The sequence below is a fragment of the Melozone crissalis genome, unplaced genomic scaffold (genome assembly GCF_028551555.1).
Source record: "Melozone crissalis strain CALT ecotype California unplaced genomic scaffold, PUWL_Pcris_2 ptg000005l_1, whole genome shotgun sequence".
Taxonomy (NCBI): domain Eukaryota; kingdom Metazoa; phylum Chordata; class Aves; order Passeriformes; family Passerellidae; genus Melozone; species Melozone crissalis.
In genome coordinates this window covers 17,435,688-17,461,574 of record NW_026535783.1, presented here as the reverse complement: position 1 = coordinate 17,461,574, position 25,887 = coordinate 17,435,688, and the positions used below count along the sequence as shown (strand labels likewise).

Sequence of the window (25,887 nt, the reverse complement as noted above, 5' to 3'; positions counted from 1 at the left end):
TGTCACCTCTCTCCTCACCTGTTGACCGCTCTGGATTCTCAGCTGCACCCGGGTTGGTGGATGCTGGTTCCCACCATGGGGAAGGGTGATGAGACAGCCCTCCCAAAGACTGGGTGAGTACCCAGCATCTCTACAGATCCCCTGTTTGCTCCAGCCTCCCTGGGGCACTGTGCTTGGCAGCGATGTACTCACAGCGTTCTGAGGGAAACTGGGCTGAGCCACTCTCCCCACACTCCCAGTCCAGGATGAGCCTCACAGACACACTCTGCAGGTAACTCCCAGACTCAGCTCTCCCCTGTCTTCATCTGGCAGTGAAATGACGGCTTTTTATTTTTAAAAAAGCATAGATCCTGAAATTCCCATTGTTGAGTGTAAGGCAGAGGAGTGCCACAAGCTTAGCAAATCTGGGGCTTGCCAGCGCCATTCTTTTAGTGGAAGAAAAGAGAAAGAAAAAAATCCAGCAAGTGGTACAGCAACAAAGAAAATCCCTTTTTGATCTATCAAGTCTCTTTCTCTAGCCTCTGTGAATGCCTCACCTCCTGCACAGTCTCTGAATATAAACTTTGCCCGGCACACTCAGGGTAATCTTTTCACATCATAAAACTTATAATCCTCTTAAAGTGGTTTCGTAGGGTTTGAGGTATGATGCACTTATCAAATAACTGAAACAAATAAATCAGCTTATTTAGGCTGTGGTCAGTGTGTGTGCAGCTCTGTGTGTGCAGGGAGGAAGCCAGTGCCATACCAGCATTTGTATACATTAGCAACAAAGCTGTCTGTGACAAGCTGTCCTCTGCACAACTAAATATTTAGTTGCATATCATAAGTAACTTCTTAAGTGATTAAAGAAAGAGGGTGCTCTCTGTCCATGCTGGCGCGGGGCGAGCAGCCGGCAGCGAGGGAGGGAAGGGAGGGAGGGAAGGGAGGGAAGGGAAGGAGGGAGGGAGGGAGGGAGGGAGGAAGGAAGGGAGGGAGGGAGGGAGGGAGGAAGGGAAGAAGGGAGGAAGGGAGGAAGGGAGGAAGGGAGGAAGGGAGGAAGGAAGGAAGGAAGTGGCGGAAGGAAGTGGCGGAAGGAAGTGGCGGAAGTGGCGGAAGTGGCGGAAGTGGCGGAAGTGGCGGAAGTGGCGGAAGGAAGGAAGGAAGGAAGGAAGGAAGGAAGGAAGGAAGGAAGTAAGGAAGTGGCGGAAGGAAGTGGCGGAAGGAAGTGGCGGAAGGAAGTGGCGGAAGGAAGTGGCGGAAGGAAGTGGCGGAAGGAAGGAAGGAAGTGGCGGAAGGAAGGAAGGAAGTGGCGGAAGGAAGTGGCGGAAGGAAGTGGCGGAAGGAAGGAAGTGGCAGAAGGAAGGAAGTGGCGGAAGGAAGGAAGTGGCGGAAGGAAGTGGCGGAAGGAAGGAAGGAAGGAAGGAAGGAAGGAAGGAAGGAAGGAAGGAAGGAAGGAAGGAAGGAGGGAGGGAGGGAGGGAAGGAGGGAAGGAGGGAAGCTGCCCGGGCACACCCGCGCTCCTTCCCCGCAGGTTCACCACGTGGGGACAGCCCTGGCTCTGCCAGGGGTGCACGGGCTCGGACACGCTCTTCTGTCACCCCTCTCTGCTCAGGAACTGGCTCTAAATAGGCTCCAAGCTGATTTCTTGCATATTTGTACAGAGTTCAAGTTTTCAAATATTTCTTGCTAGCTTTTATTGGTGTTAGGGCAAGGTTTATTTTTAACGTGCCTGTATTTATGGATTCCTGTGCTTGCATATTTCTTGCATGTGCAAAATTAAATTAATAAAACTATTTCATGTTGAAGAAATATAGAATAGATGTGTCCTGTTTGATATAAAGATATTGTGGAAAAGACATTTGTACATTCAAAACCTGTTCCGTTGTACAATTTAAATTCAATCAACAAGCTAGAAAAGCGACCCTAAATTTGCTCCCAGTATGTTTTCCTATGTGTACAATAAATGCTTTCTTCAGATGTCTCAAGCACCATGACAGCAACCCTCACTTAAAATGTTGTGGTTGCTGGAATACAGACACATCCCTAACAGAATATCTTTAATTTGCTTTTTGAACTAGGGAGAAAGAGTAGAAAGGCAGCCTGTTGTAGGGACAAGGGCTGAGTTTTTCTGTGTGGGGATCTCTCCTCTTCCTGCTGCATCCTGTCCATTCTCTGCTCCTCCTCCCTAGAAGATATTCCAGCTTCTACTTACTCTGAAGAGAAAAACTCCAGAGGCAATTTAAACTATTTTTAGGGTTCTTCTGTTTCAGTATGTGCCACGTGCAAGAAAAGGGCATACCACAGTCAGGCCATTACCCCACAGGGATGAAGTTGGGAGGAGTCTGATGGTGACAGTGTCCTGCATCCCTCAGGATATGGGAGTGCCTGATGTGTCCAACACATTTTATCTTGTCTCCAAACTGCTCCTTGCTGTCCCATCCCTCCCTCAGGTGCCTTTGCCACAAAGGATGCTCCAGCTCTGCCAGAGTTGTCCTGGGCATCTGGGCAAGAGCTGCTGCAGGGCTTGGGAGCAGCTCTCATGGGAAGAGCAGTGGCCCAGCCCTCTCTATCTCTTGTAGAGGTGTTTGTTTATAATCAGATGCTGGAAATACAAAACAGTTTTAGCTCCCAAAAAAACCTACAAGAGTTTGCTGTGCTGTTGATGACATAGAGAAATTTTAAGACCTTGCTTCCACAAAACACTTCTCAGAGATTTTGTTACTTGCATCTGGGAGAGCGGCACAAGGACAGAAGCACCAACATTCTCTTTCCTAGTATATGTTGGGTTAATAGGAAAATTAAAGCTCAAGTAAATATTCACCAGAAAGTAATTTCAGTCTGTCATGAAAATAATCTACGTTTATAAGTTATCTAAAGTAAAGTGAGCCGTATTAGCCTCCAGCAGCTCTGAAACCATTATGAATTATTGAATAAGTAATCTTTTTTTTTATAGTTATTGACAGAATAAATATATTTGCTTGAGAACATCCGGAGCTGCATAGGCATAGAAGTATTTATGAGCCTGTGTTCTTTACAGCACTGTTTTACAGGGTACTGTCAACTGTGGAGGGGAAACAGGAGGAAGAAGGTTTCACCTCTGCTGTTCTTGTCAGCAGATACAGTGTTTCAGTCAGCCCCATCTCTGCAGGCCGTCATCTCCATGGACCAGGAAATAAATAAAAATATCTAGGTGAAAATGGTGTAACTTGATTTCCTGTTTTTTTTTTTTTTTGGGATGATTCTTTAGTGTCTGACAAATAGACCTGCAGTCCCCCAATACTGCTAGAGTAACAAGGAGTAACTAATTAATTAGTTAACATTAATTTAGTAACAGAGAGAGATTAAATTAACATTAATTTAGTAACTGAGAGCGAGCTTTAAATTGCCACCAGATCATTCCTGAAGGAAATGAAAACATTATAGCGTTTGTCCAAGTGGTGGGAGATGTGTCAGGCAGGGTTGAAGACCTTTGCCTGCAGCAGAGAGGCGCAGCGGCTGCAGTCTCATCAGAAGCTGCCGCTGCCAAAGACACTTTGCCGAGGCTTGGGTGGGACCCGCTGTCCCACAGAGCACAGAATCTTCTCAGCTGAGGGAGATCTGCTGGCACAACACTGAGATGCAGAGCAGAAGGTGCTGTGTGGGGAACTGCGGTTGGGAATTGCGGTGTGCCGTGGGAGGCGCAGCATCCTGCCAGGGTGCCATGGCCAAACCCTGTCCTGGAACCTCGTGGCTGCTTGGGCACCCCTGGGGACACGCACTGGCATCTTCTGGAACACTCCAGGGTGCAGAGAATTTGCGGGAAAAATCCCTTTCTGCAGTAAAAGCTGCATTATATTTTTTGCCTGTCTCCTTTAGGCAGTAAATGTATCATCAGTGGCTCTTAAATTTCCTGAAGTAAAAAAATTAGCAATTACTAGCCATGAAATCACAGAGGTGCTTGCTCCTGTGAGAGTCAAAAAAACCAACAAACCAAAGAACAAACAAAACAGCAACGCGTTTTAAAGAGCTCTTGTCCCTGGAATGCAAGGCCAGACAAAGATTTAGGCTCCTTTTTAAAAATTTAAGTCTGGTGGAAGATCATGTCAAACCTCAGACACTCACAACAAATCAGTCTTTATTCAAATGTGAAAATTTAGGCATAAATTGCTGGCTGCTTAGCTCTCAAAACAATGTCACGTTACAAGAAATGTGATATTTTGAAGAGAAACAGGAAAAAATTTATCAAAGTTTTTGTTATTATTGCATTATCCTCCCGCTTGATCTACTAGCTATAGATACTTGGTGTCTGCTTAAGTGCTTTCCATTCTTCCCATAAGCAAATTCTGGTTGAAGGCTATATATCATTTTACTCTTGATCACTGCTAGTCTCAGTACCTCATTACAGCAGACCACTTTTTGAAACTGAGCTATAGCCCAGATAAATGATTGTATAAAGTTTTAAATAAACATACAACATTTATGTTATGTTGTTTCTCAGGAATGATTTATAGTCATTTTCTTCATCCAGTCCTGGGCTCTGGACATAAAAGACACTGAGCTCTCTGCTGTTTATCCAAGCTAAATCCTCTGTTTGTTCTGCATAAGCGTTCTTGATTCTATAATATATTGCAGGCTTTAGCTTCAGGTTTATTCCCTCTGGGATGGTGGAATTAGATACATTAACTGACAAAGATAAGGTAGGGACATTGTAGCTTAATAGCCATTAAAATAGATACTGTGATAATAAAAGTGGAGTTAGAAAAGGGAGTTGAGGTTGTGATATTTTAAAAATATGTATTGATAAGACTTACATTAATAAATGCGAGATTTGAGAAATCCCTGTAAGGAAACCTCCAAATGATGGTTGGATTTGGTTTAGTTGGGTTTTTTTCATAAGAAGAGAATTAGAAATGGAAGATAGTGTGAACCAGATTCCAGGTTGCCTCTTGTGTCCCCAAAGAGATTTTTTTTTCTTATTAAAATGACTTTATGTAATCTGGCTGCTGAGCCATTGAAGTACTGCTCTGTGCTACAGAAGAAAAATCAAGAAAGCACCATGAGATAAAGCAAGTTTCTCTGCCTTAAAAAAACCCACAATCAGCCTGTGTAGATTCTTTTTATAATGTTCCTTCTTTTATCAGCATATTTGAACTCGTACACACACACACATATATGTATATAGACCTTTGTTCAAACCACATAGGATAGTCCATTTCCTTCATACTGATATTCCTCATTACAGTCCTTGTTCCTCTGTTAAAAAAGCAGACAACACTAAATGCCTGCTTTCTCCTCTTGTGAGCATAGAAAAAATTTTGAACTAAGCCCACTAAAAGTTGCCTTGTATTTTGTCACAGTTTTAATTCTCACATTTTTGTATAACAAAAAGAGTTAGCATTTAAAGACCTAATGCCTAAAACAGCGGGAAGATTTTAAGAATTATAGTATTTAATGTGACATACTCTAAATCATCTCTTAGCACAGTATAAAAGTTAGCTAAGGTTTTAAAAGCCCTAGATGGACTTTCACTTTTTTCTAAGTCAGGATTAACTTGTGTATAAGCAACAGACTAGGTGCTTTCACTGCCAAAAATTATCTAACTCAAAGTTTGAATCTTGTAGTGCAAACAGCAGTCCTGCCTGTAGTCATACCAGCTTGTTATTTTGTGGTACACAAGTTAGTTTGCTGTCCGTGCTCTGTAAAAAATTGCATTCCATAAAGCATGAAAAGCCTTTTTATCTGAAACTTGTGTGGAAAAATAAGTAGCAATCAAATTAAACACATGGGCAGGCTTTTCTCTCTTCATTGTTGTTGTTGTTTTATTCTACAAGCATTTATTTTAGTTAAGATATTCTACTTTTAGAGTTGTGAGGCACTTCCAGGAATAATGGTGCAGATGATGTGAATGACTTACTCAATGAGCATAAAAGGAAAGAAGAAGGAAGGAAAAAATAAACCTCATGAAAACCTTCCAATCTTTGTGAAAGATTGCCTGAGTAAGCATAAAAATTATCTTTAAAAAGCAAACAAACTTATTTTATGCATATTTTATGCAAGGTTTCTTGATCAAACACAATAATAAAGTAGCACATAATTTCTCTGCAGTTTTAATTATCAAACTTTTCTATTATTCACTATAAAGAAACATTTCAATTAACTTGTTTTCTAGTGAAATCTGCTATTCTTATCATCATGATTACATTTGATAATAGGAAAAGGAAAGAGAGAAAAAAATGTGTGTGCATAAAAGTCCACTCTGGCAAAGAAGTGGGAATTTCTTGCCATAGTGGGCAAGGCTAAGGTTTTGTGAGCTGCAGTAAAGGTATCTTTTCCATGTGATGGAAAATGCAGTGATGCAAAGTCACCTCCTCCTCCCACTGTGGCCCAATCTGTGGCCCAGTGTCCCCTGAGTTTTTGTATGGAGCTCCAGGTTGGAATAGAGAGTTTGTGACCATCTCATGGGCACTGTCATGTTTGGCGTGTGGGCAGTGGGCTGCTGGTTTCACAGCATTTGAAAATTACCTAGAGAGGAGTTGGCCTTCCCCACCCTCAAGATTAATTTCCAGAAGTATATGTCACATTTGTTAGGATAATAGGGATTTGCTTTTATTAGTATTTCAATACTAATAAGTCATTAAATGATTTTCCTATAAAAGTTTTCACTAAAATCCTTGCAATTACTTATTTACTCAATAGATGGGATATGGCAAAAATGCTTGACCTTTTCTTTATCAAATAGCTGTAACAACCAAGCATTAACTAGCTATTCATCAAAGTATCAGTATAGTGAGGAATCACCTTCATCTTATAAGACGGAGACAAAATAAGTAGTACTACCCCATAGCAATAAAAAAATCTTGCTTGGGGGAGAACCAAAACTTTAAAAAAATTTTTTTTCCTTTCTCCTGCTCTCGTAAGATAATTTTATTTAATAAATTTCTTCACAAAAAGATTACCCTAACCTTTCATGGAAGGCTGCAGCCTTAGACTCCCTTAACTTCCCTAGAAGGATTGAAGTAATTTTTGCTTTTTTCTAGAGGTTTCAGGTGAATTGGTAATTAGCAAGAAGAATGAAAGAATGTACTGACTTATCTACTATAAAAGAGCAAAGTAAATAGCTCATACTTATTCACTGAAGAAGCATCTCAGTAGAAGCCAGTATCTATCCCTTTAAGGGCATTAAGACAACTGCAAACAACACAAATAGCTGGAGTTTAAAGCAGTTTGTGAACCACTTACACAGAAAAGCTTTTCCCACATTATTCTCATTTTGCTGATAGGAAGTGAAAGCCTAGAGCCCTGTTTAAGATCACTCAACACCCCTATAACCAAGACGGGCAGAGAAACCACAGACTTGGCGTCCAAACCCTCAGCCTGCCAGTGGGATCACCTTCATGAGCAACTCAGGAGAGATTTTGCTATGTTGCACAAAGTACTGCAACACAAGCTATTGGGCAGGATGGCAAGCCATTGCTAGTCCCTTACACAGTGTTTGAGAGACAATGGCTTTTAAGACGCCCTCCTGCTAAGCCTACCTATTTCTAATTAGGCAATTATAAGCTGACTGCATTGATGATGATATAGATAAATTAAATGGGATCAGTAGCATAAAAATCTGTACCCTCACATAAAACTTCAGGACCATTTGGATGATTAACTGTATACATGCAGCAAGACAATAGACAGTGAGCCAAAAAAAAAAAAAAAGCCACTTGTTCTGCAAGAGGTGTTAGTATGGGACAGGAGGTAAAACTCACTTAAGAGACACTAAATCATATTGCTGAGGTGCGCTACTTTTTCCACAAATAGCAGTGCCTTCTTATAAAGATGTACCTACAAATTCCCTAGGGTACTGGTGTGTTCTTGCTTCTGATATTCTATGTTAGGAGGTTTGTTTCTTCCATTTACTTTGGGTTATTAGCCCCATTTATTCAGTCCAATTTTTTATTATCAGAGAGTCAGGACAAACCAGTAAGTTAGAGTTTTTAAACCATTGCATCCACATTCAGGAAAACTGCAGTAAAAACCATCATTGCTATGGAAACATCAAAAATGTTACCTAGACTGAGCATGCCCTATACCTGGACAGAAGGGCTCCTGGAGCAGCAGGCAGGTTCTGTGGTTTGCCCCAAATACACGTGGGTATTCATGGCACCATACCCACAGTCCTGGCTCTGACAGAATATTAAACTGTGTTATTCATTCAGATGAGAAGCATGGTGTTCACTTCATATCTCTCATGAATGGGACACAACTTTGGCCGTGTTCACGCCTAATTATAAAAAAATAGCAGCTCATGGTGCTTTCCACCCCTGATCTGGATGAGCTATTGTATTACAGTATTAATCTTGTTAAAAATAGCCTTTTCAGGCAAACATACTGATGATTTGGTGTCTGTACAATGAACATCTCTTAACATGAGATCAATAAAATAATTTTCTCTACCTCCAGATCAGAAAACCAAACCAAAGAAACACCCTCACTTATGCTACCAAGCGAATACACAGATGTTGGAGATTTACCATTACCTCTTAAACTTAAATTTTACCAAAAATGTATTAGCTTGATTGCCTGCTCCTCAAACCCTGGTGATTTAATTTTGCTGCTCTATTTACATTTGCCTTTGTAAACCAAAATATATATTCACAGTACATAACAAATTTCAAATTTTAACAGCTTTTTTCACAGTACATTTAAAGCCATGAGCAATGTACAGTAACTGCTGAAAGAGTATTAGGCTGTGTACTGTTCTCCTAGACTCAGTCTGCCCCAGTAAACCCACTCTAATGTTTGATGCTGTATTATTTTGTCAATGCAGTTATGTGTCAGTAACTGCATTAAAACCTTTTGCTCAAACACTCAGTGACACTACACTTCTATAACTATCTACTTACTATGTGTGTTGCCAGAACAAAACTTTTTGTAGTAATACATAAATTTTTAAAATGTTGTCAAACTACCACAAGTTTTATACTCGGAAAAAAGAGTACTGGACTACAAAGCAAGGGACATCACTTTTCCAGCAGCATTATTAATGGGGACTATTTTAGTCTTCAGTGATGGGGAATGACAGGCTGTAGCATTTTTTCAAGTTCAGAATAGAAAATAACCATACTTGCAAGAATTCAATTACTCCGCATTAAAGCTGCCATGGGGTTACTGTACATTTATATATCAGAAAGTCAGTAAATTATTTTTCTATAAATTAGTCTCTCAAAGATGATTTTTTTTTCCCTTTCTGTTCTGAATGCCAAACTCTTGACTGCTTCTCCACTACAGGGACTTCATATCTGGATAGCTGACATCTGTAAAAACATTTCTAATGAAAACACTACTAATACAACCCCCTGGAGAAACAAATGAAATGAGATCTAAGCATGCAGCCGCCTTTCTACAGCTCTGTCTTTAACAATAGTGAGGCTAGTGCTTCCCATCCAAGCCTTGACACAGGTCACGATCATTTAGGCACAGTAGTAGCAAAATAAATAATTGTGTAAATATGTAATAACCGGTATAAATACTCCAGTAGCACTTAGAAGATACGATAAAGGCCTTCTGTTTTTAGCTGTGCATTAAGGTTTATCTCAGTGGATGGAAGGGAGAAGCATTTGAACTGCAATGAAGGAGAACTGCAGATTGAATACTTGAAAGCTCAGTGCCAGATATAACAATGCTTCTTTTCCACAACAGCAATTCAGAAAGCGTATTAGTGTTAGAAGTGTTGGATCATTGCTGAAATATTATAGAAACAGTGCTTAGATATTCACTCCAAAATAAAAAAAATACTATAAAGATCGTTAATGTAACTATGCACTTGAATAATTCAGATTCAAAGCAAAACTGCACAATTTCTAAATAATTGGACATTTTTTTTCACAGATATATGTATAAGCATCCCAGTGCTTTATTATGCAAATAAGAATGTAGACCAAATTTTTCTGTGAAACAATCTAACAATTACCAGGAGAAAAAGATCTATTTGTTTGTAAGATTTCCGGACTTAGCAAATGCTCCATATCAATCAAACACTAGATCCAGGCTTCCAGCCCTACATTTAAACCTGTAGTAAGTAATTTGAGGCAACAGCAAGTCCTCACCACTGGAAGAAAAATTACCACCTAAAGACACAGGGAGGGATCATCTACCTGAAGATCATAATGGAAAAACAACAGTGCTTCTAAATGCCCTAATTTCAAAGCGGACCAGTGCTTTTGCTAGACTAGACTGTACAAGTACAGGCAATAATCAAAGTTTCCTTATGCAAGGTGAACTGCAAGTTCTGGGCCCAAATCCTAAGGCAGATGAAGCTGGAACTGATTTGACACGGAACTGACACCCTTGCCATCTGGGTTCACAGAAACATATCAGCAAGGGTACATGGTTTGAAATAATTCTTTCGGCTTCCCTAGTGAAACCTGTGCGCAATAAAATCAATAGCATTTTGCCAGAATTCCAGGAGGGTCTAGCAGTTGTTCCTCTTCCCACCACATTTTCTCTGGGCTATGGAACCAAGACTCAACCTGTAAACAAAAGTCTCGCTTCCAACAGCCTTTATTTATTGGGTAATTAAAATGGGCTTCTTATTCCATGCATCTGTTTGAAACTGCATATCTCATGCAATGAAGAGAGATTAAGATACAAATTTTGAGACATTTCTGATTTCAAAAAAATGGTACTTGGTCTTTCCACTGAGTAACTCTAAGCTCTAAAATGGCTTTGAGGTAACAAAAAGGCAAATGGAACTCAACATAATTTTCTTTGAAAGACAGTAATACTGAGCTCATGTCTGCTATACATATCTACTACAAACATATAATTTGGATTCTGGACTAGTTCAGGCTGAAGCAGAGACAAATTGTGCTGGAAAAAATTAAATTAAAACATGCAGCTTACATTATCCATAATTTCCTCATTCTAATACAAACAATGAACACTAAGAATAATTATTATAAAACAAAATATAGTCTATGTAAGTTGTTTTAATAATCACAAAATTTATGCTTTGCACCTTCTAAGCTGTGATCTTTCAAGTGAAAGACCCAAAATAGCTTAAATGAAGAAGTTTATAAACGTTTTTAAAAACAAGCATCCCATGTTTCATTTTACCCAGCACTTTGATTTGCAAGAACAAAAACCCAGGTTTCATTTTTAAAACATATAGCAACATGATTGTAATTTTTTTACATGCCACAGAAGAGATTCAATTTAAAAATTAATTATTAAAAAAACCCAAAAAGTGACAATTAACTTTCATTAACAAGTTGATTATTTTATAGATTCAAGCACTAAAGACTGTCATATGACTGGAAATAGTAAACAAAATTTGCTCAATTTCATAGTTAAAAGATCAATGCAAAGTCCTTAATATTTTAATTTTATTTTATTTTCATTTTATTTCATAAAATAATACACCTAAAAAGTCATAAAACACCATTTCAAAATGCAACCAGTAATGAAAATTTAGTCAACACTGTCTTTGCAATATTTAAGTCTCAGGCACCCTCCAGTGTCTAGAGAAGAAATTACACAAGTGAGCAAGCATTTGAAGAAAAAAAGCCATTAACAAGTTTTCCTGTCAAGATAGAAGCCAACTGCATCCTTTATAATAATTGCATATAACCCTGCATCAGTGATATCACACTGCACAATGTAAAAAGTATTGTGAAATTGCATTTCATGGATTTCTGTGGGACTTAAGAGGGTGGTATTTTCTTTGCTAGTGGAGAGGCATCTCCAAGCACACTACTTAGAAAAATACATTTACAGCAGCATTTCTTACAAAGTCTGGTATTGATAAGTATTCAAGTATTCCTCAGGGAATATGATCTCAATGTTTATACAGCTTGTTTGTAACTTTTCTAAGGAATCTAAATGAATAGTTTATTCAGCAGGACCTACACTCATAGTAAGGAGGAGGACAAACAATGCATGGAGAGCTAAACCCAGATACAAATACCCCTCCTCCCACTTTTTAATTAATGCCACACAAAACAGGAAGGTCGCATGTATACAAGCCTCTCCATGAAAGTTCACTGATTTTATGCAAAAAACCTAAACCACTATTTTTTCCATTGGTATCTTTGTTCATTCTAAAAGTAATAAATCATAAGATGATTTTTGTACTTGACATTCAAATGGAAACAGTTGTGACTACAGGACAGAGAAGAATGCTTATTGAATGGACAGTGTTGTAATTACTGTTACTAGGTAGATCCACACAAACCTAACAGAAATGGAATGAAAACTGGAAAACAAAAGTTTTTCAATTGTGATTATGGACAAACTAATATTAATTATGGATTTCTCCCTTGCGCGCTGTTTGTACTTCCACAATCAAACAAAAACTTTACATACAATTTAAGTGGTAATGAGTTAACATGTTTTGAAACACATATTAAGTAACTTGAAAGTGGTTACATCCTGATTAAAAAAAACATCTTAGAGAAGATCTTGTTTTATGTTCATGCTCAGAATTATGGCTTCAGGTATCTTCCCTCATTAGGGATTGATATAAGAATGCATGTATACTTCTGAATAAGCTCTTCACCCTCCTGGGTGTGGCCTTACCAGACGTGCAAAACTGCTAGGGCAACCCTGGGCAATCAGGCTCCTTAATGACTGATTCGGCTTCAGTCTCTTAAGGTTTGATTTTTCCCCCTCACACTCAAAATCTTGCCTCTTATTTATTACATACCTTAGTTATGTCAGCTGCAGTCAGAGAAGCAAAAGTTTATTATTTGTCATTTAGTAAAGAACTAACACTGGGTCAGTGCTTCAGTTCAGCTCAGAATTAAGAGTTTCATCAGAGAAAACAGCTGATGTCATTTTGCCCTAGTATAGCTGAAGAGATATTTTTAAAAATTGAATGAAATCATAACAACATGGACTAAAAACCTCTTAGAATTAGTATTAAAAATATTACAAATAAACCTAGTCAGGGTGATCCAAAAAGAGGTAGGAAACATTTAAGAAGAGGGTATACAAGATAAATATATTTACACACACACAATTATATATATACATATGAGTATAAAAACATTAACAAACAGTCATTGCCCCCATAAAACTTACAGCTGTGCTTAACTTGACATGTTGCAAGTATTTACATTGACTTCAAAGAGAGCTGACCATAACGTGCAAAACAAAGCACAATGTTACGTATTTCACAAAGTACTATAGGGTTATAAAAGTAATTCTATTCAAATTTTGGCTCTTTCTAAAACTTTTTGCATGCTTTTAAATAGTGATGTTCCTTTTTGCAATAGCTTCTCTGATTTGACGATCAAGTTCACTCACAATATGGTCTTCATGATTATAGACTCCTGTTCTCAGTAGGGTATCCCTCTCCTCTATCAGACGAGAGAGGTAATCATCTGTATTCTCATTTATTTTTCTACAATGAAGACTATCCACTCTGCCAGAATAATTATCTCTAGCATCCTGCAATTTCTTTCTCTCCTCTTCTTGTTGTTTTAGCCTGATATAGATAAAATATAAATAATTAGAGAATATTAATCCTCATTTTGATTATCTTTGCATTTAGTCTTTAGTTTATCTACTGAACTACAAAGTAAAATAAAGAAATCTGTGAAAAGTAAAAAAATTATTCTTTCTCAGGGAAAAATAACTACAACTAAAAAGAAATGTAATACTTAAAAATTAACAAAACCTTCTGTATGTGCATATGTAACTATACTTGCTATCAAGGTTTCTGCTTGGTAATGTAATCTGTACTCAAAAGGGTTCAACATACAAAACTAGTGCAAGACAGCTTTTGGAGGACAACATTAGATAAATTTAAAATTTTATGTATTCAAAATCAGAATAAAATATGACTTATTCTTTTCTTAACACACCAGCTATGCTTAGAACTTATGATTTAAAACAGACAAAAAGCTTGGTGCTGTACATCTGTGACCTTAACAAAAAATAAACTACATGGTGTTAAACATGGATTTTTCTACACTGCTGTAGTGTTTTGCATTTTACAAATATGCAATCTTTACCTAAAGGACACTAAACCGTGTTCTTTCACTGAACTGTCAGCAAATTATAATCTTGATTTAACTGAATCTTCTCCTGTTTTGAGACTCACAGCAAGAAAATAGAAGGAAAGGCAACAGTCAGGGAGGAATCTTATAAATACTTCTTATACCTGTTAAGTTCATTTCTGATATCCTCCAGCTCTTGACGGTCTGTTTTCCCCAGCTCTTTTTCTTCTGCTGCCAAATAGCGCAACCTCATGTGCTCGAGCTCTTGTTGCTGCTTTTTAAGGTGAGCCATTGCATTCTCTTGTTCACGCTGTATGGGAAAGGGTGAAGATATAACTCAGTTGACTACATGATTACATGTAGAAGTGCTAATTATAGCAACAGAGCAGAACTTTAGGAGTGAAGTCATGACAACTCCATCTCCAGGAGTTTTAGAAATGTAGGAGTTAACACAATGTCTTAGCTAGTGATATCTATGATGCAGTAAGACCACTGACTATCATCTCATCGTCACAGTAAACCTGTCCAGGTTGGATCAACTGCAGCCTAGAGATATCTTCCCATTAACAAAACAGCATAATTATTAACAAATCCTCTTACTAACTCTAGCTTAAGTTGGTAGGCATAAAACTTATACTTCTGGAACTGCTCAAGCTACTGAGATTTATTCCTTCACTATACGGTATATGAAATTTTTTTTAGAAAATAAAAGCTGAATAGCTGCAGGAAATTTCCATCATCAGCCCCACAGTGACTAGTATCAAAGCTTTAAGAACTGCTTTTTGAAATTACAACTTGTAGTTAAAAAATAAGCCTTGGAAACAAATTTCTGGCAAGGTATCCTTTTGCAAGTGTATAGTACCATGTAAAATGTTAGGTAGCTTACTTTGTGGTTTCAATGAAATCAGTCTATCCATTCTAAAAGTTTGCTTGGCTCTAATTTTTAAGCTCTATACAGATACTAAAAAAAGGAAGGCTTGAATCCACTTCATGACATTAAAGTGGTTTAGTAAACATGGTCCTCTCGTCATTAATTTTTCTCCCTGTCATTTTCCATATGACCTTGTGCACTAACTGTGCAGTCAGTCTTACACCCAGAATAAGATAGAAGACCTCTGGTGGTTACAAAATAAGACAGGAGTTACACAAACATCCTGGATCTACACATATTGTGAAGTGCAAGTTTATCTTTGCAATTCTGACATTGCTTTCATCTGGAGTGTTTGATTATTAATGCAATCCATATTATATTTATTATGCAGGTTAAAAAAAGGTAATTTCTTTGCTTGATATGTGTAAGCATATTATTTACACAGTCAATGTCATATTATTTGAAAGATTTTAATAACGTAGTTTCCTGAATTCCAGCTGCCAGCATTTTAAACACTCCCTGCTGATGATCAATAGTGGGCAAGAAGATCTGAATTTCAAAAGGAATTGGTATTAAAAAAGGCTTCAACTGTTAATGTGAATAGACAACACAACAGAAAAGTACTCAACAAGAAATCAACTCTAAAGAATCTAAAAACTTTGTTTTTATACTAAATTCAATACACCAGCCAGCCAAATTAAATGTTAAAACTTCAGTGAGACAGGTTATAAATCTTGAAGAACATCTTGCTAAAGAGATACATACTAATAAAAAACCAGAAGCAGGAATCCTGCCAGAGTCTGCAGCTGATAGATGACTGAAGCATAGAAAAAGCACTTGGTGAAAATAAGGCCATAGTTCTTCCTTCTCCATCAAGAACTCATTGCAGAAGGATATTCCCATGTGAGAGAGATCCTTTTTTATGTGGGAAAGTGTTGAAGAATGCTGTAACAAAACCTATTCTGCCTTGGGCTGAGAATAATCCACAAATACATACAGTATATGTATGCATTTGTAGATTAAACAAGGAACAGGTTACTACAGACTGCTGGTATTTAAAATTTTCAAAAGTTATAAGGAAATCCAAACAAAAAGTTGTAACACTGATTGGAGGTTAGTCTTAATCCATCACCAACACTGGTGTTTACACCACAGGAATAACTATTTTTCCATTTTTTATTTTATTCTTTATTTAAATAGAGGCCTTAGAAATATCCAGAAAGTACCAGCAGAACTTAACTTCCATAGTGGTCAAACTGGTTGAAACCACAACTAAACCCAAACCTAACAGGTCATAGGGGTATACCAGGAAGAATTAATCTAGCTTTTATAGAAAAGTCACTCTTCCCACCAGTCTTAAAAAACCCAACCAAGCACCACACTAAAGAAACCTCCTACCAAACACACAGCTAAGCAGTCACAGCAAAAAGCCCTCTCAGCTGACTCAGGGTTTACAACACCAGAGAAAGGACAGCAATTGATCATCTCCACAACAGCAAAAAGGCCAAAGTAGAATTCCACAAGAATCTACCCTTCAACATATTCATTAATGAGGAAATCACTATGGAGGTTTGCTTCTGTTACAATGTAATTCAGCAGGGAAAAAGTGGATGTGTAAAGAGTGGGGTACTATGGAGATAAAAATGAAAAGGAAGCAGTTTGAAAAGGAAACAGATAAATAAAGAATACATTCACTTAAGTCCATTAAAGACAATAGCCGGAATGCACCTGCTGGCTCACAATGTACTTAACTGACTGAGGGCTGCTGGAGGCTATTCAGATATCCAAGCTGCATTTCTAGATCTCGTGCACCTACTGCTGGCCTCTGTATAGACCAGACTGATATTTCATATCATTTCAGCTAGCTGGGTCTTTCTCATCCAATGAAAAGTATGGCTGAAACTCAAAACTAGGTATGCCTCAAACTAGAGACATAATTCAAGTTATTGAAAGAATGGAAGTTAATCACTTAAGCAATATGCTTGAGCACACAAGGAGCTTCTTGACCACAGAAAGTTTTGAAATAAGATAGATATTTGTGCTTGAAAAAAAAAATCCCTACATATAAAGCAGTACTTTTGAAGTATTTGATGCAAGAGACAGAGAGTGGGTATTACTCCAAGTCTGTAAAATTGGTGTATCTCTATAATTCTGTGAGAAAATTAATTGTGAAGGTACATTGTGCAAAAACTGACCAAAAACAAAATACTAGAAAAGTGATGCAAAACAGAGTAGCACTTGTTACTAGGACAGCAATGCTTTCACATAAACACAAACCATCACAATGCTGCGACTACACTGAGTAGGAGCCTTCTAATCCAGTCCTTCAGTTTGTGAAGTATATTACTCTGATCTATGAGGGAAAATTTTGAAAGTGCTCTTCCACCTGCACTGCAGAAGAAAAGCATAACTGCAGCAGCCTGTGGGACCACAGGTTTCATGACATCCTGATGCGCTACTATTTGAGGCAGGGAAGTTCAATGATCCATACGTTTCTGCTGCCCAGCAACATGCTCACAATGGCAACCTGAGAGCAAAAAAGGCATTTTAGACTAGCTTAAAGAAGTGGTATATAGACGAAGTACATATTCTTAATGTTAATAGAACAATGTCTATTTTAAACTGTATCTATCAGACCACAAAGAGGACACACTACTCCCAAAGCTTTCATATTCATCAGAGCATTATTTAATATATTGGTCCTTTATGCCCTCACTGAACAAATTCATTTGAGAACTGTAACTTTTAAATAAATATCTTTAATAATGTTTAATTAAGCCAAGAAAGAGACAACAGAGAATGACAAAGAAGCCAAGGAGAGAGGAAGGAAAAGCGAGCCTTTTCTGCAGAACCCTTTGTTCAGTTCCTGTTCCTTTTGATATTTTTCTCTGGAGAAAAATTCTATCAAAAAACCGGACAAACACAAAATCAACCAAAACCAGTGTCACTAGTGAGCATACTCTTTGCTAGGAATAATGGTCCTAGATTTGTAGGGAAGCAAGATTAAATACAGTGCGTGCTAAATTCTTGTTTACTCAATAAAGGGGAGAAACACCTTTGTCAGTACATTTTTTCTCCAAACTAATGTTGGGTAGGAATTCCTTTCAGATAAATATGATTTCATATCTAATTTGATTACTAATAAAATTATGATGTAAACATGGCAAATATTTGGCACTTACTTATTTGGGGTGTAAAGGGAAAAAGTCCAGATTAATTGAAGTCACTGAAAGTCAAGAATTTTAGAGGTGTGCCATGTTATGGCCATGAATAGCAACATTTAAGCACAATCATATTAAATTAATAAAATAAAAATCAACATTTTCTGTAGCAAGATTTTCCTGCCATTCAGTTCATGACAGTCCAGCTTGGAAAACAGACACTAAAACAAGTGAGAAGGGATTCTTTCATGATTGATCCTGTGTGTAATTTACATTACACACTTCATATTCTGTGCTTTTCAAATGTGTTTCCCAACATTAGTCTTTGACTCCTTTAAAAAGTCTGTCATAACAATTTGTAGGGTGCATAACAGAAAACTTGTTCTATGTATACCATTCATAGCAGAGCACGAGAAGCCCATTTCCTAATAATCCATCAATACAAGAAGATGGCAAAGGATTTACAACAGTTTGATAAGAAGGGAGGCATGCTCACTTTAAATTAATTTATATATAATTTTGTTATGATCTGTTGAGAGACCATAAAAAGACTGTATCTTGTTATAGTGAGAGAGAAGGAAGGATTTTTTGCACATATCAGTGATGAAACTGGTGTCACTTTATCAGACATTCAGGTATTAAATCCACTTTTTCCATGACAATGTAAAAAAACACTGAGCAACAAGCATTCTTCTTTTTTAAACAGGGAAGGAACAGAGCTCTACTGTATAGCAGGACTTGAAAAATAGCACAATTTATTGTGAGATGTTTCAAAGCAAAAATTCAATTAATAAAACACTTCTGCACATTTACTATATGCATAAAATTAAGTCCAACATTTCTAAATCCCTTTGTTGAAACAACAATCTTCATTTTATTCTGTGTATACTGAAAAATTGAGTTATTGTTGAATACTTGGTATTCTTCAAGTGTACTTCAGTGCACACAAGTGCATATATGCTGCATGCTGAAAACTCTCAGTCAAGACTTTCTGGCTAACTTTCCAAATTTTACTCCTATAAGATATCCTAAAATAAGGAATATTTCAGATTTCTTCCCAACTGCTTATTCTATACAGTGAGGCTATTTCAAATCTCAATAAGAAGTACTACTATTTTTGTTCCTAACCTTTTGTATTTTTAAATTGTACCTAAGGGAACATCAGAATCATCAGCTGCTGGACACTAAAGGCAACTTTATGAACAGAATATAAAACCCACCAGAAACTCAGAACACTTGGAAATATATTAAACTTACATCATCACCCAACCATCAGCCACTATCCCACAGTAAGGCAGCAAGAGATTAATCAAGAATATCATATGTAAGAATATCAAGAATTATCTCTGCAATAGGTATTAGTTGGTGTAGACACCTTCGCCTGCACTACTTTCTCAGCACTTCTAATCCTCCTACTCTTCTTGCTCCTTTTCCTTCAGCCCCTCACCCATCTCCTTATACTTACTGACAATATTCCTTATTAATTTCACATTTTTCCATTTTGCTCCACAAACAAAATAAATCTATACCAAACAAGTCAGCATTCTAGTTATCAGATAACATACTTCAAGGTTTTACTAATTTTCTTCACCAGTTTTCCTCGCTAATGTAGTGCTTGAGGAATGCAATACTGTTTTATAAGCTTATGTGGTGGAAATCTCAATCATGTTTTGAAACTTATGATACTACAGAAAAATCAGCATTTAACAAAAATTACTGATAATAAAAAACCATCAAAATTTGAATTATAATCAGATCATTAAAGAATCCCTGTATGCCACCAGGTGCTTTAGTTAAGAGGCTCTTCAATCAAGGAAGCACAATCTTTATTTTGCCATAGCTGCCTATAAATCCAAAAGGGAGATGTAAACATACATACACTAGACTAAACAATGGCTAAATAGCAGCCACTATTCACTCTCCCACTCATACATACCATGCAAGTCTGTGGGAAAAACTTACGATTGAAGCTAAGGAACTCAAGTAAAGTTTTCTGAAAATAACCCAGAGCTGACAAGTCAGTAGGAGGGCCTGGATGGTTTCAAGACACAGTTTTTAACCAAGATTTAGACTTTCAACTGTGGGGTTTTTTTGTGTGCGTGTGTGTGCCTTTTTATTTTTTTTTTACCAAAGATTTACATCCTAACCTTGGCTAAATTACTTATAAATTAATCAAATTAATTACTGAGTGGATAAGCAAGACACTGGACAAGACAGAATGAATTGTCAGCCAGCTAATATGGTCTATGCTGTTTTAAACAAATACCTCAGTGCTGGTTCTAACAGGTCTGTAGGACACAAACACATTAGAAAACTTATAAAAATACTTCTTCCAGAACAGTGGATGCATGTACATTTTGAGATTTTGGAAATTTAGAGTAAATCTAACTGAGATAATCGACTTCTGAAAATGACATTTCTGCCAATTTTGATTCTTGTCTTGATAAAATGTTTCTTACACTCAGACAGGTACTAAATTTGATATCTAAGTTCTGTGTAAACATGGATGCAATTCCATGTAAATAGTGATGATTCCTCTGAGAAATAATGTTCACATTAAAAAAAAAAATAGGAAATCTCATTTGTGTAGTACTTAGGTCACCCAATCACCAAACATTGAAAGTTTTTGAAATCTCCAGAAATGTTAACATTTACCTGGGTGCACAGATTATGTAGTTAATTTGATGACATTTCTGTCTCCCTAGAAGTTGAACAGGGCTATAACAATTGAAGCATTAATACAGACTTTTACTGAGTAAAAGAGAAAAGTAAGCTGGGTGAAGTCTATTGTCACTCAATTTTACAAACTAATGTAAATTTAACTAACTTCTGTGTTTTCTAAGTACAGGTAAATATGATGTATGTGTGCCTTTTTGTACTTCAATAAAACTGGCACTGTGTTTAGCATTCGAAGTCCTATCCATGGAGAAACTTAGATCATATTCTATTAACAGTCCCATACTTTAAGTTATGTGCAGTGTCTCTTATATTCTGCAAAATATAAAACTATCCCAGATGTGGGCTAAGAACTAGTTCCAAAGTAAAAGAAAACTTTTTAATTAAGGAAACATTGACTTTTATGGTTGCAAATCAGAAGAGCATTTTACTAAATGCTTAGCCTGTAGATTATGCTTCTTTAATTCACAAATTGACTGCACCAGGTCACCTTTAAGTAATGGAAATCTCTGTTTAAACATTTTTTTGGCAATGGGCACAAAGCATTAGATCTCATTTCCAAGACTTACCAGCTGGGTTTTGTCATTAACATTTATTAACAATCTAAGATACGGCTTTCAGCGTCTAATCCTCACTACACAAATGTTTTGTGTAGTTCTCTAGAGAGCTTTGGTGTGACAAATTACTGGCACAGATTACAGCCCTGTGGCTATTCACCAGAGGCAACACAAAATTAACATGGTACTAATCCAATTCAAACAAGAAATTGGTCAGACTATGCACAATTGCACAAATCATCTGAACTAAAGCAAACCTAGAATTCCTTAAGCTATAGTTTCCAAATTTATATTTAAAACACTCTAATTTTTTTTTAATCAGATTTGCTTCAATTTCTATTTGGCTCTTTAAAGCCACTTAGTCTATTGATAAAGGTTTTAATTATAGATGAAGCACAAGGAGTATAAAAACCATAAGAAACTGCATTGAAAGAGTTTGTTCTGTTGTAGAAGTTTTAAGTAGCATAATCCACTGCACATGCCAACTTATTTCATGGTTCAGACTTTCATCAAGAGGTTCAGTTGAAACCATCAACACATATTAATGAAATCAGTTCACCAGGTCTTTGGTGATGAAATTTGTAACAAGAACGTGATAGTGATATACATTAGTGTTAGTGTGGCAAGTGACAATCTTTGCTTTTAATCTATGGGAAATTTTAAAACAGGGCAAGAAAAAATAGGCTGGATATTTCATGACTGCTGAAGAAATCTTAATCAGAGGGATAAGGTTTATATTCCCCCTATCACCTTCTCAAGCATAGATGTTTCCCAAATTGTAGATGACTCCTTTTATTGCTCAGCAAAAGAGGTACAATTTGAAGACTGCAAATGAAGGTTAGTTTTGACTTACTAACTAGAAATCATTGCGGTGTGCATTGACTCTCTTCAAACATAAATACAGACTAAAGAAGCACTATAAAATAGAAGAACACAGGCTTAACTTCTTATTCTCCAAAACCTGAATATTCTATCAGTAGAAACGAAGCAGGTACCATAATCTTTAAGAAAACCCAACACTGTTCCTTCAAGTTGGAAGTAAGTGTGAATACAGGCAATAAAAACTTTTTACTAAATGTGAATACTGAAGGTCTGTGCTCATGTTAAGGTTTGTTCATGAATCAATTGGGATTAATGATCTACTAATTTGTTTGTCAGGGCCAATGGAAATGCTAGCCATTCTTATGCACATAGTTCAGCTAATATTTACTGGAATTCACGAAAGACAGATGATGACAAAACACAACATGTAATACAGATTCGACCAGGATGAAACAGCTACTACTGCACATTTAAACAGAGTAATTTCAAGTCAAAAGTATATAACTGTATCTATATAGATGTCCACAGACACATAAGAGCTCTGTTAAAACCTAGAAGTAAAATAGTGTATTACATTAGCACGAGGTTAGAATTTCCAAAAGCAGAGAAAAATTTCACACCCAGTGTAAGTTAAGTTTTCTTCATTTTATGCATTCATCAAAACTTAAACTCTTATTTCTAAAAGTGAAGATTTGTTTCTCATCTTTACCCTTCATTCACTATACAAATAAAATACAAAACAGTTATTATGTAACTCTCCGAGATGGTTGGGATTGCAGCAAAATATTTTCCTGGAAGAGCTGATGCAGAATTATTTGGAATTAAACTAAACCTTTTATTTTTCTAATCGTGTCTGCTTTTAAATAGTTCAGCCTTCTTTGCAGGTCTGAGCCTTGGTCTTTCCTGAGTTCAAAGCAAGCTAGTTTTGCTGTTCTCATTTTTGTTAAAAGCACAGCTGAGAGCTTTACTTTGCAAAAACAAACACTAATCACATGAAAACAGTAGTTAAACAGTAATCCCAGCAGCTTCCAACATGACAATAACTCAGTTGTCTCATATGACCAATGAAAACCTGCATACCTGTTTTAACCTTGCAAGTTCTTTCAAAGCCCTCGTCCATTGTTGTTTGTAATGAAGCTTTGATTTGGTAGCTGACTCTAACTTTCTTTCAAGTTCAACCTAAAAGCAATTAAAATCATATCAGCTGAAGCAATAACAGCAGTAACAATCACTGAAAGATGTATATATACAAAGGGTCTGGTTTAAGAAAAGTGTTTATGTAGCATAATATACAACATCATCTAAAGCTGTTACACACTATAACATAAATATTATGGCACAAGAACATTTTCTTGTTTAAAATATAACCTTATTTTTATTGGACGGCCATCTATACAAAGAAAAAGATTAGTTTTTAGCACTAAATCTACAGATGTAACCTTAAATTTAAGATTCTCAGATCAGCCATCCCCTCATCCTTTTTTTATTCAAAGAAAGATTATAAACACTAATTTAATGAAAATGCTGATGGATAAATCCCACTTAAAAAGGTACACAGATTTTTTTTTTTTAGTTTGCTGATGGAAGATATGGCCTACATTATTTTCTCTGAAATACCCATCTGCTCCAGCCATTCTTTACAATCTCTGCATCTAGTGTGAACCTATGATATTACTAACTAAATACATCTTTAAAAGATTTTACTGCTAAAAAATTAATTTCATTATCTGTGCAAAAAATTTTGTATTAAAAGACAAATGAAAATACTTATAAACACAATTAAAAATTAAGTATTTTTCATATCTCTGAGGAAGTATTCTTTTTGAATCTGACAAAAATTATTTTCATTAAAACTTGTGAAGATCTTAAAGAACTGGTTTGTTTAGTTCATCTAACAAAAATAGGAAATCTAAAAATATTTAATGTAAGAGCTTAAAAAGACTTTAGAAGCACAAAAATATTTTCCATGAGTTGCTTGCATTATTAGAAGTTATTAAAGCACAGAGCAACATACAGACTGAATACAGACAGGCCACATTAGTGAGTATATTTTGTGCCAAGAAGCCTGGCCGTTTTTATTTTTTCAGCTTATTTCACCAACAATTTTACTCAAATCTCACAATAACTCTGAGCATTAAATGACCATATCTGTGGCTTTAATTACATTCTCTACTGTGGGAATATATGGCTTTTTAGCAAATCAATTATGACAGCGATTCCATTTTATTGATAAGTGACAAAACCTCTTTGCAGAAATACTTAATTATGAAAATGCAAATAATGGAAAACCAGTTTAAATTAATCGTCAAGAAAATCATCTTTCTTCAGTTTTTTAAACAGAATGTTCAGAGACCGCATCATAAATCATTATTCAAATATATAGGTTATGGTTTTTTCCTGTGTTGGAGGCTAACATTACTGCTTCCCCTACAGAAGTAAGGCAACTGTTGATGTTATTTGTGTCTGAATATTTAAACCCTGAAGAAATTATTGGAAAAAGTAAACCAAAACGGACAAATTAACACTTCCTGACACAGTAGTATTCTACATTCCTTTTATCAGTGAACACACCATTGTGACAATTTTTAAGTACTAGAAAAATCCAACATACCTTTTCTAAAGTGAGAAGATTTATTTCTGATTGTAGCTGGATTTCTGGCTTGCTACTTTGCTGTTCTTTGTATTGCTGGAACTCCTTCTCTAAAGTCTTATGCTTATTTTCTGCTTCAAAAAGCTACATTAAAGAAACCAAAATGCAAGTTAGCAGAAAAGCCCATTCACAGACAAATAATTAGATGACAGAATTTAAGTTACCTCTTAGTCCTTGGGACCAACATTTTACTGTCAATTATCTGATATAAAACAGACACTGAAAGTTACACAGTCATAATTAATGATTTCTTGATGATGGCACACAGCAATGTTTTAATAGGAAGAGTTTTAAGAAGGATCTTTGCTCAGTACTGGAAAGAAAAAAACAAGTCTGTCCTCATAAACATAATATCAAGATTTATGCACATTTTTGTTCACATTTCTAAAACAACTTGCAGAAGAAATACAGAAAGCATAATACTAAGATTTACACATCTTTTGAAGAAAGCCAGTGTTATCTACTATATGAAGTTTTATTACTTACTCAATTTCACAGCATAACTTTTTTAGGAATGTCTGTGAAAGGAAATGACTAATAATTTGTACAGCCAAATGATTTAGAAGAAAGCCTAAAGTAGAAAGGCTTCAGTGACTAATGACTTAATGCTGAGTACCTCTGCCCTCACAGTGTATTTCCACAGCTTCAAGAAGATTTTTATAAAGAGAGTGCTTTGCTTTTTACATACAATGGGTAATTTGAAAAATGATGCCAATACACAATTACTTGCTACAGAGAAAGTAATGAAGTCAAATGTTTAACAGCATTTTTTATAATATATTAAAAATACTAAGAACTTTTTGTGAGATTTTCTTCTTCTGTTAAATATTACTCAACTATAAATACCTTAATACACCTGATGGAACTGAAGTATTCCACACTAGAAAATGATCCCATGTGCTGATCTTGTATTTATGTCCAACTAGATAATGCAAGTATTTACACGAATTCTATCCCACAGTTTAAATACTGGGTGAAAATGCTTTAGAGAACTCATTTCTGTTTCAAAGCTAACAATTTCTACTAGTACAATAATAGTTTAATTCTTTGGATCTTCTAATTGGGTCAGCTTTAGTTTTCTCCCAGATTTCTGCTTTTTGCATTTATAATTGTTACAGAATAGATGTAAGAAAGCAAAGATATTTCCTAGGGAGTGATACAAAAACAGAGTTTGCTGTCATTCTTTTTCACACAGAACTAC

General features: G+C 36.3%; 1 protein-coding gene across 2 annotated transcripts in view; it reads right to left on the bottom strand.

Annotated features, from left to right (window-relative positions):
* Nucleotides 1-11,201: 11,201 nt before the first annotated feature.
* CEP120 (centrosomal protein 120) overlaps nt 11,202-25,887 on the bottom strand; it is a 37,943-nt gene continuing 23,257 nt past the window's right edge. For both annotated transcript variants that reach the window (XM_054287913.1, XM_054287923.1), the window contains exons 18-21: nt 24,648-24,770; nt 23,117-23,215; nt 14,114-14,259; nt 11,202-13,435 (exon numbers count right to left, since the gene is read on the bottom strand). In XM_054287913.1, coding sequence (XP_054143888.1) covers nt 13,195-13,435; nt 14,114-14,259; nt 23,117-23,215; nt 24,648-24,770 — 609 coding nt within the window. In that variant the 3' untranslated portion in view covers nt 11,202-13,194. The remainder of the gene's footprint in view (nt 13,436-14,113; nt 14,260-23,116; nt 23,216-24,647; nt 24,771-25,887) is intronic.